Genomic DNA, 15,921 nt, shown 5'->3' with positions numbered 1-15,921 from the left:
CATAGTGATTTCACACAAATACAGGTTTATAAAACTGAGATTGGGTGAAATCCATGGGTGAATGTATGGGAATGCCCATGCTCCACCCATGGATCCCCTCCTAGAACAAAATGTAAAGCAAGGCAGCCCAAGTCGCTGCTTTGCCTTACATTTCTCTACAAAGCCACAGAGGGCGACACACATTGTCTCTTGTGTAGCTTTGTAATATCTTCTACCATTTTGTGTTGTGGCTGTGCCACAAAAATGTTAGTACATCTGGCCATATGTTTGCTCATTAAATTGCTGCATGGACATTCTTAAAAAGAGAGCTATGTAAGTATGAATGGGGAATTTCCAAAACGTAGCTGAAACACAGGAGCGCTCTGTACAAAGTCAAAGGCAAGTTTACAGTTGACAAGTGAAAGGAGAGGTAGCTGGTTTGTGGATTGTCAGTGTGTTGCGATGTGGTGTTCTTTAAAGAGGTTGGGCAGAGGTAAGCTAGTCGTGATGGATATGCAGATGTTGCTCCAGATCCTGGATGGTTAAATGAAAAAGGCCTGCTGTCTTGTTTTTTCTTTTCTATACTAAGCGTGCAGTCTGATGGTATCCTGGATGTGGGTGTGCCAAGAGCCACCAGAGATGGTGAGTATCTTTGCAAGATAAACAGGGGTGCAAGTTGAGGCCTATTGGTCATAATGGCTTCATAAATGATGCAGCTGGTTTTGAGAACAGTGCAGGCTAGCAAGAAGTGGCAATGAAGTTCCATCAGCATAAGGGTGGATGTTTCTTCAGGTCAGGGATGAGACATTTACCACATGTAGATGGGTGCCCTTTAGGTATGCAAGTGTGGAGTCAATTAAGCCATGGAGCAGAATGTCACCACCATCCAGAGGTGAGAGCATAAAGGCTTCAACAGTAGTTCAGAAGTCACTTCCTGAAAGAAACGGCTTCACTTTCTTTAGAAGAGATCTAGTACCAGGCTTTCTTTGCAGAAATATGTTCCTAGAATGTGATGTCAGTGCCAGGGAAAAACAACTGACTTTGCTTTCAGTGAAAGGAAGAGAGACTTTCAAGTAGAGGTATGTATCATTGGCATATTAACAAATCTTGATTCTGTTATGCGAGTAGATCCCAGAGGGGCTCCAAATAGAGTTTGAAGTTAGGAGGTAAAAGTGAGAAAGCCAGGGGGAAGGAGAAGGGAACTTCACAGGTCTTAGGGTTTTTTTGTGATCTGGGGATGCCCTTGTGCACAAATTGGCATTGTTTAAAAAGATAGTAAGAGACCAGTGAATGACATTGCAGGTGAATCATATTCAAGACTCCAGGCTGCATAGGTCGGTGGGGGTGGTTTGGTTGCCTGTGTCAAAGGCAGATAAAACAACCAGCCATATGAGAATGCAGGGTTATCTTCATCTGTGGTCAAAAAGGTATTATTTACGATGTGTAAGATAGCGGTCTTTAAGCTGCAGCATGATCTGAAGCCAGATTGGTATTTGTACAGAAGCATTAATGTGATATTGGAGTTGAGAGTGTAATACTTTTTCATTAATTCTACTGATGACTGGTAGGTGAGTGATTGGCCGGTAGTTGAGGAGGTCTTCATCGTGTAATGTATGTTTCTTTAAAAGTTCAGGATTCTGGCCTGCCTTGAAAGCTTCTGGGAAGATACATTGAGTGGGGAAAACATTGACAATGTTGAGTAGGGGTGGCAGAGCTTTTGTGAAAGTTGTGAGCAAGGTCTTTACAAGAAGGGGTAGGCTTAGGAGAAGAAGCAGAAATTGTTGATGTGCTGTTGGATCTTTATTTTTTTACTGAAAAAGAGGTTGATGACATTGCACTTGTCTGTGGAGTGTGGTATAGATTGATCTGGCAGGGGTTTGATTCAGTGCTTGATGCTCTTGAACGGTGTGCTGCTCCTGTTGGTGGCTTCATTGACAGTGTTGGTATATTACTCTGCTTTGACCGGTGTGATGAGCTTTCTACATGTTTTACAGAGGGACTTCAGCGTTAATGTTCTGGTTTTCTACCATTTTCTTTCCTCTCTATGGATGGAGAATTTTGTTTCAGCATGGTCTATGAAGTGACAGGCTGCTGAAGGTTTTGGCTTGCACTTTGTTGTTTTAGTTATATTAAGGATGTTCAAATATGGGTTGTATTAAGTGTTAAACATTTTTATATAGTGTGTTGGCGTTGGATGTGGAGTTGGTATGGAACCACTGGAAAATACAAAAAAGCGATAAAAATATTGTACATAAGATAGGCCCTAGACCACAAGTAACTTATAGAAGGTCACGATCATTGAGAGATATGCTGGTGAAAAGTCGTTACTCAGCACCAACAGTGAAAAATTTGATGAACAGTGAAACTATGGGTTTCTATAAATGTAATAACAAGTGCAAAGTGTGTCAGATTGCGAGAAACACAAAAACATTTACAGATCACAAAGGAAAGGAGACACACATTACTCAAAGAATCACGTGCAATAGCCAATATGTAGTATACATGATTGTATGTGAACGTGGCTTAAGGTACATAGGTAGCACAATTTGTCTGTTGAAGAAAACAATTCTTGAACATATTAGAGCTATAACGAAACAGGATTAGAGTTATGCTGTGGCTAAACATTTCATCAAACAACGTACAAAGGATTGGAGAGAAATTTGATTCTTTGTCCTATAACAGATCAATAAGAGTGATCGAGGGGGTGACAGGACCCTAAAAGTTGGACAACTTGAAAGTAGATATATTATTCAGCTTCGTACCATAATACCATATGGATTAAATATGGACGAAGAATTATATGTTCACTTATGAGTTATAGTTGTTAATGAAAGTTCTGAGGGTCAATTATATCAGATATACACACTAATGTAAAAAATAATTGAGGTCACTAAAAATATGGGTGGATATGGCACTTAGCCTATATTGCGATGACTGGTTTTGTTAGGGCTTAATAACAGCTGTGATGAAAAAACATTTTGTGTAATAATGCAGTTATTCAGTGCTATAGCATTAAGCTTAGGAAATTATTGAGGTCTGGCAAAAAAATTAATAATATTAATTGAGTCATCCAATGAATCATAGATATCATATATTCCTAGGTTTTATAGCATAACGCTGTGCCCTCTTATGATAATAACATGAGTATGTTATTGAATAATGCCCTTAACTAACAACACACCTAACAAATTTACTGAACATATTTACTAATATGAACATATTGGATGACTGGTAATAAGGGGTTAAAAGGTTTCAGTAGAACTGGATGAAAAGAAATTAAGTGCATATTGTTTATCGGAAACTATTAATACTTCAACGGTCCTCTGGGTCCCCTTTCATCTCGACGAATATGGTCCCTGGAACACAGGAGCTGGATCCAAGTGACCCCGACAAGCCAGTAGTCCTTCTGTCCAAATTTGGTGGAGGTAAGTCCTTGCCTTCCCACACCAGACAGTGATCCTGTGTACTGCGCGAACTGCAGCTGCTAGGGCTTCTGTGCACATTTGCAAGGAATCCTTCATGCACAGCATAGCCCAGGTCCCCAGCACTCTGTCCTGCATTGCTCAACTCTCTGAGTTGACCACCGTCTTTGTGGGACCCTCCTTTGTAGTGTTGAGATGACAGCCATGCTCAGATTTCTTGAACGCCTGTTCAAGTGCTTCTGCGGGTGCTGCCTGCTCCTACGTGGGCTCTCTGTGCTGCTGAGCGCCCCTCTGTCTCCTCATCCAAGGGGCGACCTCCTGGTCCTTCCTGGGTCCGGGCAGCATCCTTTTTCTTCAACTGAAACCTTTATAGCTAGCAAGACTTGTTTGCGGTCTTTCTGTGTGGAAACAAATTTGCATCCTGCAGCATGCCGTAGGATATCTTCTGTGCAAAGGAGAAGTTCCTGGCATCATCCGTTGTTGCAGAATCTTCAGCTTCTTCCACACAGAGGCAGCCATTTTGCACCTTCATCTGGGATTTAGTGGGCTCCAGCCCCCCCCGGACGCTTTCATGACTCTTGGACTTGGTCCCCTTCCTTTGCAGGTCCTCAGGTCCAGGAATCCATCTTCAGTGCTCTGCAGTCAGTTGTTTTCCTTGAATAATCTCCTATCACAACTTTAGTGTGTTTCTGGGGAAGTCAGGTCACTTTACTCCTACTTTTCAGGGTCTACATTAAATACATGCTAACCTTTGATTGTGAACAGGTAAACATTAAGGCCCTCATTATGAGTGTGGTGGTATGAAGACGGCCACACTTGCGATGTTGGTCTTACCACCGGGGGGCCAGCGGTAAAGACTGCCATATTATGACATTGGCGGTTTGGCTGAAATCAAACTGCCACAATGCCGCCAGTACTGCCAGGGAGGTCGGACCACCGGGCCAGAGGGGAGCAAGGGTGAGCACCTCCCCATATCTGCATGCATCCACACAAACACCCCCACTCACTTGCACACATGCACCCCCACTCACTCGCAGACTTGAACACCTGCATCCCCACTCGCATGCATCCCAATACACACACCTGCGCACTCGCACCAGGACACACACCCCTCCCCGCCGCATGCACACACACACCCTCCCAACCGCACGCATACATCCAGACACCCTCACTTGCTCGCTCACAAACATGCACTCAGCCACCCCCACTTGCACACAAATATGCACTCACATACCCCCAGTCCTCTGCATACAAACTCACACACCCTCGCACCCCGACATCCCCTCCCCTTCACTTCGATCACACAGACCCTCCACGCACACATACATACAGAAACGCACTCATGCACACCCATACCGCTACACATACACGCAAAAACATGCACACAACACCTACCCCTTTCAGACGGTCTACCTACCTGTCTCAGTGAGGCGGTCGTCCGGGAGGGAATGGGTCTCGGTGTTTTCCACCACCGGCATCGCACCAACATTCAAGAAACCGCTGCACCATATTACGTCTGGAAATACGGCAGACGGAGTCCTGTTGGCATGGCGGTGCTGGCAGTGGAAACGCCTCTCTTCTGTCATCAGCCAGGCCTATGGTGGAAGATTTCTGCCCGTAAACAGGTGGAAATCTGAATGAACTCGTAAGTTGGCCTTCTGCAAGAAAGTGTATTATTGATTTATTGATTTGGATGGATGGGAGTCCACAATTGTAGTGACTTAAAAATCTGTTTCAATATTTTAAAGTTGGGCTTACCCCAACTATGGTAGCTATGACAGACAACATCTAAGCTGTATTTATCAGTACCAAAACATTTAAAATGTCAGGATACAATACACATCGTACAACCAATTTTTAAACGTAGAGAAAAAATTAATCAGCAAAATGACACTAAGGCCCTCATTATGACTTTGGCGAAACCAAAGTACCGTATGGGGATGACCGCATATGTGGCTGTCCCTCCGCGGACCAGCGTTTCCACGTTTCCAGCGTAAAAGAGCCGTGGCAATGTTGCGGCATGTTGGGTGCGACTGCACCAATCGCACTTTTCACTGCCCATAAATTGGCTCCTCCATGGTTATAATATGGCGGTCATACCACCCCTGTCGGCGGCGGTCTGATCATCACCGTAAATCTGCCGGTTCATGGACACCAGACTCATAATGAGGCCCTAAATGACAAAGATTCAGAAAAGGGAAGTAAAGGTATATATTTTAAACAATTTAAAGTAACAAAGCCAAAAAAAATAAAGACCCAATCGGGAATTACTGTTTACCATTGACCAGGACTTTACGTAAAAACAGGTTATTTTGAAAGTTTTACCCGCAGGTTTAGGAAGCTGCAGAAGTATGCCTGAAGATGCGTTTTTTGTCACTTTAGCTGATGGCACAAGAGAAACTGCAGTCTACAGGGAACATGCTTTCCATGCCACGGAGGTATTTTCCTGCACCATAAGAGATGACCTTACTGTAAAGTCAGTTTAGAATTAGCCAATTTACCATGTTTTAGTGGCAAGACAACAGAGACTGAGTGCCATGGATCGCCAGACTTGCGGCGGCGCTCAGACAGAGGCGGCCACACTGCCATCTTATAACCGTTGCAGCCAGCCAACGGCCCGGTGGTGCCGGCAGTCTCAATCCGCCATTACAAACCGCGTTTCCGCCAGCCTTTGAATGGCAGTCCCCCATGGACGCCCCAGTCGCGCTTTTCACTGCCCGAATTGCGGGCAGTTAAAAGCACGACGGGTTCTGTTGCACACAACACACTGCACTGTTGCCACCAGCTCTATTACAAGCCGGTGTCAATGTTGTGGTGTGGTTTCCGCTGGGCCGGCAGGCGGAAACACAGTTTCAACCTGCCAGGCCAGCAGGAAACTCATAATAGGTACCGAAGAGGGATAGCCGCATATGAAGTCATTCCGACACGGGACTTTGATGGGCAGTGGAAGTCCTAATGAGGGCCTGAGACCTGGACAGCAGTGCCATTGTGTGCAGCATTCGAAAGGCAGCAACACCAGTAAGCAATAAATGAGGAGATTACACAGAAAGCACTTTCTTACACAGGTTATAGTTAGTGATTGATGGTTAGGAAGCAATGAGAATGGGACGGCACATCAACTGTCAAAAATGTTTAAAAATGAAATTGAAAAATTGTGGACATATAAAATAGTTAGTTATTGTTTGAAGGAATTATTGACGTTTGAAAAAAAAAAAGGTTTTTTTTTTCGCTTTATGCCAAGTTAATGCATTCCATTGTCTTTATCTACACACTCTTTCATATTAGAAATCCACCACAAGGAGTCTGCCGAAGTGATAATGGAACATTTTCTCAATGCTTGAACTACTTGAAATACATCAAGCCCTCCTCCTTTTGTGTGTGTTGACTTCTCACCTCTTTATAGATGTCAGTCAGCTGGTCAGAACAATTCTTTGTATGAACTTCCAAATCCTGAGTGTAGGTCAGCAAGGCCATACAACCGCAAGGTTTAAGAACTCGGTTCACTTCTGTAAAGAACTTCTGAAAATTGAAATAGTGCACAGCCGCTGAAGATAAGACCAGATCCACAGAGCCATCTTCAAAGGGGAGTTCCTCTGCAGGGCAGACACTATGAGGTGGAACATGTGGAGATTAGAACACGGCACAACACCACGAAATGCCAAACTTTTAATACGCAAAGAAACCTTTTGTAAGCGCAGGAGCTTTAGTAAAGTAATTCTTTGGAGTAAAGCTGTGAAACCAATTGTAAACTGCTGAAAGCCTATTTGAAAGGAAAATAATTCAATACGCTTAAAGCCAGAAGAAAGACTAAGCATGTACTATGAGACATTCGATAACTGATTATAAATTATGGCAAATTAGAACACAACAATACCACATGAATATAGAGTGAAATATGATGAAAATAGACAAACAACAGAAAAGATAGAATAAGAGAAGTTTAAAGTGAAGCAAACATTTTGGAACACTACGGAGAAAAATTGCAGGCTATTTCCTTTTCATGCAACAAAAGCAATTACAAAATAGATAATCTCTCTCAGAGATGAATTTGGTACAAAACGAAATAGAAGAAATTACATATAGGCAACTTAACGATCATTATGCCAAACTGCAGAAACAGCTGATGGGGGACACAAAACAGATAACAGATTTTCTAAGCAATTGAGAGCTACCAGTGCTAAATATAGAGACCTAGGCCCAGATTTACCAGAGTCTGGCGCATCAGTACTAATGTGGCAGATTTCTTGCGCCCCTGATAGAGCGGAACGTGGTAACAATTTTACCTGCGTTCGGATGCTCTTTAGGTCGATGAATCTTTTGGCTGAGTGGGAACTCTCTGTACTCTTAATTGATCAATCACCTCAAATCGATAATCAATAACGAACATAAGCAACACCTTGAACAACATAACACTTAACAATTAATCCAGAATACATTTCGGCGAACCCTGACCTTTCAGCCAGGAATAACCACACCAGTTTATTGCAAAGTTAGTGAATTTATTTCCCTATATTAACAAAGCTAGCACGATATAAATGTGTCTCAACACCAAATGATAAACATAAATGAACATTAATAGCTGTCCATATCGTCGAAACAAGTGTAATCTATGTAGCATTTGAATCACAAGGCACTCGATAATGGCAATGCAAAGCACTAATACGATAATCTGTAATGGGCTAATTGCGTACATTTAGTCAGCATAACAAGATCTCCAATTGCATCGTGTGACATATGGAATCCTCGTCTAACCTCAAATTAGCATCAGCATGTGGGACTTCATGCAAAAACGATTTGGCAACATCAATTTAGAAAACTCCTAGCTAGGGACCTTATCAAAATCAGCAGTTGGTTACCTAAAAGAAACACAATGCAATTTTACAATTTCCTTTCATAATTACCAATTCCAATCAGCAATCAATGAAGTCTTCGTCTCACAGGTACCGTTTCTCGATCAGCATAGAACGGGACAAAGGGGCAGGGGTGAACGGGGCAATTGCCTCACGGCGGCAAGTTAAGGCTACTACTTCATGCAAAGGGACAAATCAAAGTTAAAGTCTCTAGGGCAAGAATCATTAAAGTCTCTTTCTCTCGACTAGAGAAAGCATCAAAGTCTCTCAAAATGGCGTCGCAGCAAAATGGGTCATAGTAGCTACGAAGTCAAAATGGCGGGATGTCCGAAGATAGAGAGCTTCCCTCTCGTGCACCTGGGTTTTATAGACAACAATTCAAGTCCTGTAGGGTCTCCATTGGAGGGTTCATAGGTTAGCTTCAAATTGACCAATCAAAAACGACAGTTCTCAAGCTTTTACTTAAGCATACATTATCCTTGGAGATGGGTACACAAGTTGCAACATTGTTTCTCGATTAGCTTACTCTCAGAGGCTCCATTGTCCGCACCTGCAAGCCGACCTTGAATTTAAGAGAAAATATGCCATGCTGGCACCAACTTTAAGATAAGCATGCGAACAGTCTCTGTGGAAAAGTACAGCTTTAAGCAGAAATACACGTTTAATAGCACAGTGGAAAAATACGAACATTTAAACCGTGAGACCAGGCAACTAGGCCAAAGCCTCCGCTAAAGTAATGCTAAGCTAAGGCATTTCAAATAAGCAAATCGTAGCACACGTTTATGATTATGTCGGATTAGTGCAATTCTAATACACCACGTTATATAACGCACGCGTATAAATGATGGCAAACTACTCTGAGGGCACATTTTGTCCCCGTACAATCTTTATTAATTCGGTTAATGTCACACATGATTATTTCAGCACTACGTTTATGCGTTAATAAATCAAAACCTTCATTTTCTGCTTCATCAATCCCTCCTCTGATGACTACTTGTCATCACACAAATTTAGCCCACAAATTTTATCCCATTAAAATTCTGTCAGCTCTCTTTTCCTTTTAGTTCCCCTAGTTTGCGCTTTGTATTCTTCTGCCATTCTTTTCATTATTTTCTCCTCCTTTCTTCTTTTAATTTTCTCCATAATCATTATTATTCCCCTTTTTATTCCCCAAATTCCAAATACACAAATTATTATTATTAATATTCCTTCTATTATTTTCAATAATATTCCATTCCAAATTCCCCCAATCCAATGTCCCACTGAAGCAAGTCCCTTTCCAACCTTCTCCCACACTCCTGGTTCTTTCAGTTCCTTCAAATCTGCACTTTCTTTTGTTAGATTAGCAAGCATAGTTTTAATTTTCACACTATTATCGGGTATATAGGTGCAGCAGTGACGTGCACCAATCATTTTGCAAACGCCTCCATCCTTTGCTAAAAGAATGTCTAAAGCAAGCCTATTTTGAAGAGTCATAGCTCTTTCCGCTGCAAGTTCAGCATCCATCAGGATTATAGCACCTGAAAACTTTGTCAGCATGTTATCCACTATAGTAGACAACTTTCTTATTTTGATGGAATTCAGCACAACTCCTAATGAAGGAATCATGGCTCCAAATATATCACCTACCACAGCAGCTGCGGTCTCTCTTTTCTGGATACGATGGGATCCAGGTGTCTTTTTAATCATCGATATGTCATCCAGTTGATAAACCTTTGGAAACACTATACCCAAATAACACCTTCCCCACCATCCCTTTGGAAGACGATAATAGGCATTATGCCCACAAATGTAATACACCCCTGGAATGACAGGGTCAAGTCCGTCCATCATGAATGTCCATTTGGCCTTAAAAATAAACGTATGTTTGCATTCACTCGCTCCTACAAAAATATTGTCATAGTAAGATTCACCTCGATATATACAAAACTTCCCTACATGCCAAGCATCTAAAGCTATTTTCCCTTGTGTCTTTATAGCAGCAAAATCATAATTGTCTACTGAAGTCCTCTTATGCAGTTCTTTTTCTAACTTCGCCTTCATTTGAGCCCTTCTATCATCTGTGCGATCTAAAAAGCTTATTTCTACAGCAGAGACGGAGCAAGTAAGGTTCTCCCTATGAGCATGAGCCGTTTCAAAAGGTTGCATTGGCTCGAAAAAGTCCCTCATAATTTTGTAATCCCAATATTTTGCAGTCTCGCTTAGCTGCGCTATTATAGGAACATAAGCAAAGGTAACATCATAATTTGAGAAAAAATACTGTATGTTAGATTGACCATAAAACCTAGACATTACTATACTACATGTAATCCCATATGTAAGAGGCATGTGGTGATAAGTCACCCCTTCCTTTACTGATGTCGGTATCTGGGTACACACATAACAATCTTTCGCGTCCATAGTCTCAACATACTCTGTTAATAAGCGATAGAAAACGTTATACGAAAGCTCTTTCTTATCATGCAAGAGCCTCTCATCCATGGCTAGTCTTTTCAATGGTGTTAGTTCAGTGACAGTAACAGGAACAATAGTAGAAGCAGCAATAGTCTCATTCTCACCCTTTCCATGCATTCCAAACACAATTGCCATTATTATTAGTACACATGTTAGTACTAAGCCTATACACACGTATTTACAATACTTCTTTCTATTGTTTTGCATAGCGTACCCAGGCATGATCTGTATAGAATCAGAGAGCTAGAAGCACTTATAAATGAAACTACTAAGCAATTCAGTTACAAAGCTTGAACGAGCACAGTGTTCACACCGTCTTCTTTAAAAGGCCAGTCACTTTTCGGTTAGCAGCATTTGTCTCAATTCGGTTTAGCAATGTCTCAACTGGTTGTTCGTCTCACGTTATATTGCAGCAAGCAATACCATTCACTTCCGTTTCAATCAACAGAGTCTATGAAACTTTTCTTTTCTATTTGTATCTCTTCTTCTTCTTCGTTCTCGATGCTTAGAGATACAAACTCATCAGTCCAATCATCATTGACTGCATATGCCCATTCAGGACCGGAATACCTCTTGTTTGGTATCCTTTTCCTTTTCAATTTTGCTTCTCTCTTTGATTCTGCTTCGCTGGCACTCTCCTCCTTCGCCAAGTCCTTTTCCTCACTTGACGATTGTTCCACGACAGTCACTTCCTTTCTTTTCTCTTTTACTTTCGGCCTTCCTCCTTCGTTCAAACCTTCTTCACCCTTTTCTTTTATCGGTGAGATACTTAGTCTTCTTTTTGCACCATGTCCGTTTGATGGACCTGCGACCTTTTCTGTAGAGGTTTGAACTCTTTCGTTCTGCTCTTCTTTGTCCCCACCTTCAGTGGAATCAGTCACGTTTTCCTTTTCTTTTTCTGTATCGTCTGTTTCTGGGAAAGCCCCCTTCTGCTCAGGCTCTCCTGCCTTCTCACTCTCTTCGAGCCCTTCGTCACCGTTACCTTCTTCAGGCTCTGTATCACTTTCAGCTGCTTCAGGTTCCTTGTCACCTTCAGCTGCTTCAGGCTTTTTGCTACCCTCAGCTGCTTCAGGCTCTTTGTCACCTGCAGCTTCGTCGTCGCTGTCTGAACTTTCTCCTTGGTCTTCCCCAAGTGAGTCGGACTCTTCGTTCTCCAATAATATCTCTTTTTCTCCTGCTGTTGCTTGTTCGCTTTCAGTTCGCTTTTGTTCTGTCTCAGCACTCGGCACCGTTTTATCAGGCACTGGTAGTTTCAGCGCTTCAACTTCCTCATCTGTGGGGCACAACACCTTCTTTGTATGACTGGCGTGAATCCAGTTGGGAACCCCCGCGCACTTCACAGCGGTAGTTGTTGTCAGGATCACTTGGAAAGGGCCTTTCCAACGGGGTTCCAGACACGACTTCCTCACGTGCTTCTTTATCACGACCCAGTCACCTGCTTTCAGGGCGTGTCCTGGACCTTGGATCGGTGGCAAGGTGGTCGCCTCCACCTGGTGAGAGAAAGAGCGAACCACGTCAGCCAGACCTTTGCAGTAGTCTAACACCATATCATCTGTAATATTCAAAAGCATGTTTGCGGGGACTGCAGGAAGTCTCATAGCCCTGCCCATGAGAATTTCGTGCGGAGACAATCCAGTTTTTCTATCCGGAGTGTTTCTCATTGACATTAGCACTAAGGGCAATGCGTCAGGCCATTTCAAATTTGTTGATGCACATATTTTTGCCATTCTCGATTTCAGCGTACCATTCATCTGCTCCACCAGTCCTGATGCCTCAGGGCGATAACTACAGTGCAGCTTTTGCTCAATGTTCAGTGCTTCGCAAAGTAACTTCATCACCTCGTTATTGAAGTGACTTCCCCTATCTGATTCTAAAGAGATCGGGAATCCGAAACGTGGTATCAACTCCCTCAATAATAGCTTGGCAACTGTAAGACTGTCATTTCTACGTGTGGGGTATCCCTCAATCCAATGACTAAAAATGCACACAATCACCAACACATATCTTAAACCTCCATGCACAGGCATCTCAATAAAGTCCATCTGCATTCGGCTAAAAGGACCGCTTGCCCTACCAATGTGGCTCGCGTTCACAACTGTTCCCTTTCCTGGGTTCATCTGTTGGCAAGTGACACATCGATGGCAAACTGCTTCCGCAGCTTGGCGAAATCTGGTGTTAAACCAATCAGTTTTGAACAATCTTATCATGGCATCTCTCCCTAGGTGAGCTTGCCCATGATAGAACCGCGCAAGCTGTGATAAGAGACTATTTGGCAAAACAAATTTTCCCTCATGTGAAACCCATAGCTCGTCTTGTCTTTTTATGCATTGTGATTTAATCCAGGAATCTCTTTCATCCTCCCTGACATTACTTTGTAGTGCTTTTAGTTCTTCTATTGTATCTACGACCTTCAAGGCAAATGCTTCAGCTGGTTCGAGTTCTGGTTCACTTATTGTATTCCAATCATCCCTTAACAATATACAGTTCAAGGCACAAAATCTTGCGACTTGATCTGCATAGGCGTTTCCCAGAGACACATAGTCCTGTCCTTTCGTGTGAGCACTGCACTTTACCACTGCAACTTCAGCTGGTACTTGAATGGCATGTAACAACTCCCTTATTCTCTCCCCATTTTTCACTGGGGATCCTGAAGAAGTCAGGAAACCTCTCTGTGACCACAGTTGTCCAAAGTCATGCACAATCCCAAACCCGTATTGGCTATCAGTATAAATGGTGACTTTCATCAATGCAGACAATTGACATGCTCTAGTAAGGGCTACAAGTTCTGCTACTTGTGCAGAATAGACTCCTTGGAGCCATCCCGCTTCCAAGACCCCCGTCACGGTACATACAGCATATCCTGCTTTCAAAATTCCCACCCCATCTCTTAGGCATGAACCATCAACAAAAAGAATTTGGTCATTTTCATCAAGTTTTGTATCCTTGATGTCCGGTCGGGGTTTTGTGCAAAATTCAGTCACCTGAAGGCAGTCATGCTCGACGTCTTCAGCGTTCTCAATTTCAGCATTTTCTCCAGGAAGCAAGGTAGCTGGATTCAACGTAGTGCACCTTTTCAGCTGCACATTCGGTGAGCCCAGAATAGTCGTTTCATACCTTGTGAGTCTTGCTCCAGTCATGTGCTGTGTTCGGGAGCGGGTCAAAAGTATCTCAACTGAGTGAGGGACCATGACTGTTACTGGGTGTCCCATCACTATTCCTTCACTCTGAGTGAGGCTGATACCAACTGCTGCTACGGCGCGCAAACACCCTGGGAGTGCTGCTGCAACCGGATCCAGAGTAGCTGAAAAATACACTACTGGTCTGTTTACGCCACCATGGGCTTGAGTCAAGACAGACAAAGAACATGCATCACGTTCATGACAAAACAATGTGAAAGGCTTCGTGTAATCAGGCATACCTAAAGCTGGAGCCCTGCACATGCACTCCTTTAATTCAACAAAAGCATCCATCTCATCCCCTTTCAGTTCGATCTGATCCAAGGCATCCTTCTGGGTCAATTTCAGTAAAGGCTTTGCTAGAGACGAGAAGTTGGGAATCCACTGGCGGCAGTATCCCACCATTCCCAAAAACTTCCTCACCTCCTTCCTTGTCTTTGGTGGACTCATTTGAAGTACACTTGTAATTCTTTCCTTCATTATTTTCCGTGACCCTTTCTCTATCTGGTGACCCAAGTATTTCACTTTCTTCTGACAGAACTGCAGTTTGGAAGGAGACACCTTGTGTCCATTCCCTCCCAAATGGTTCAACAGAGCAATGGTATCGGCTGTGCAGCCACTTTCTGTCTTTGATGCAACCAGTAAGTCATCAATGTACTGTACTAGGGTTGACTCGAATGGCAACTCTAACTCTTCCAAGTCTTTCTTTAGAACCTGATTGAATATCGACGGTGACTCAGAAAACCCCTGAGGAATTCGGCACCAACTGTACACTCTGTCTAGGAATTTGAAACAAAAGAGGAATTGGCTGTCCTCATGAAGAGGCACAGAAAAGAATGCTTGTGACAAATCGATGACTGAGAACCACTCAGCTTCGCAAGGGATCTGAAACATTATCACAGCTGGATTCGGTACGACAGGGCAGCACTTTATTATGATGTCATTTATTTTCCTCAAATCCTGTACAAGTCGGACTTTCCCACTTGGCTTTATTAGTCCCATTATCGGTGAATTACATGGGCTGCTTAATACTTCTTTCAGTACTCCCTGCTTCACGAATTCGTCAATAAGTTGGGCAACTTTCATGAGGGTATCTTGTGGCATGTGGTATTGTGGGGTCTGGGGAAAGATCGCATTGGGCTTTACCATCACTTTTACTGGTTCTACTCCTTTCATCAATCCCACCTCTTTCCCTGTCATGTCCCACACCTTTTCTCCGACTGTTTCCCGTAGTTCTGCTGGGATATCTTCTTCAGTTATCATTGGTAAAAGACAAATCAGAGGATATTCTTCGTCAACTGTTTCTATTTCATCGCCCTCTATACTGTCCTCTCCTTCCCCATCACTGCTCGTCTGTATTGTTATTCCCTCGTTCGAGCACATTATCGAACAACCCAACTTGCACAATAGGTCTCTTCCTAACAGTGCAATCGGGCTTGAGTCACATACTACAAACTGATGTACCCCTTGATAGTTACCAATGTTGACTGGTATCGGATCTGTTATTGGGTTCGTCAGATGCCTGTTTGCTACTCCCACCACTTGAACTGTCCTTCCTGAGAGTGGCAAATTTGGTACTTCACTGCTCTTAACAGTTGAACGTGTAGCTCCCGTGTCAACCAGGAATGAGACGCGATGACCCATTACTCTTCCCTCTACGTACGGACCCTTTTGATCAACTTCTAGGGATGCCGCAAGCACACAATCTCCTTCCTCTTCTGAGCTTTCACTCTCCCATACATTGTTTATTCCACTCTCACTGTGTAATGGGAACTGTTGTACTGTGCCATTTGTGCTCATTACCTGACCCGTTACCTGTGGAGGAACCATCATTTGCTGCTGACTCATTGGTGCCAAAGGTATTTGCATTTGCTGATTAGGTACCAAGGGTAACTGCTGTTGCATCGGCTGCATTTGCGTCATCTGCACACGGGGCATCTGCATCTGCTGCGGCTGCATAGGTTGTAATCCCTGCAATTGATTCATGGTCTGAAAATTTGGGTTTAGACCTCGCATTTTCGGTCCTCTCATTGTCTGAAA

The 15,921-nt window shown here is 43.1% G+C and overlaps 1 protein-coding gene across 1 annotated transcript in view; it reads right to left on the bottom strand.

Moving 5' to 3' along the window:
* Positions 1-15,921, bottom strand: part of LOC138247432 (putative methyltransferase DDB_G0268948) — a 114,472-nt gene that overhangs the window by 9,394 nt on the left and 89,157 nt on the right. The window contains exon 3 of the mRNA XM_069202063.1: positions 6,795-7,008. Coding sequence (XP_069058164.1) covers positions 6,795-7,008 — 214 coding nt within the window. The remainder of the gene's footprint in view (positions 1-6,794; positions 7,009-15,921) is intronic.

This window comes from Pleurodeles waltl, chromosome 7 (genome assembly GCF_031143425.1).
Source record: "Pleurodeles waltl isolate 20211129_DDA chromosome 7, aPleWal1.hap1.20221129, whole genome shotgun sequence".
Lineage (NCBI taxonomy): Eukaryota > Metazoa > Chordata > Amphibia > Caudata > Salamandridae > Pleurodeles > Pleurodeles waltl.
This window is presented reverse-complemented; position numbering and strand designations above follow the sequence as displayed.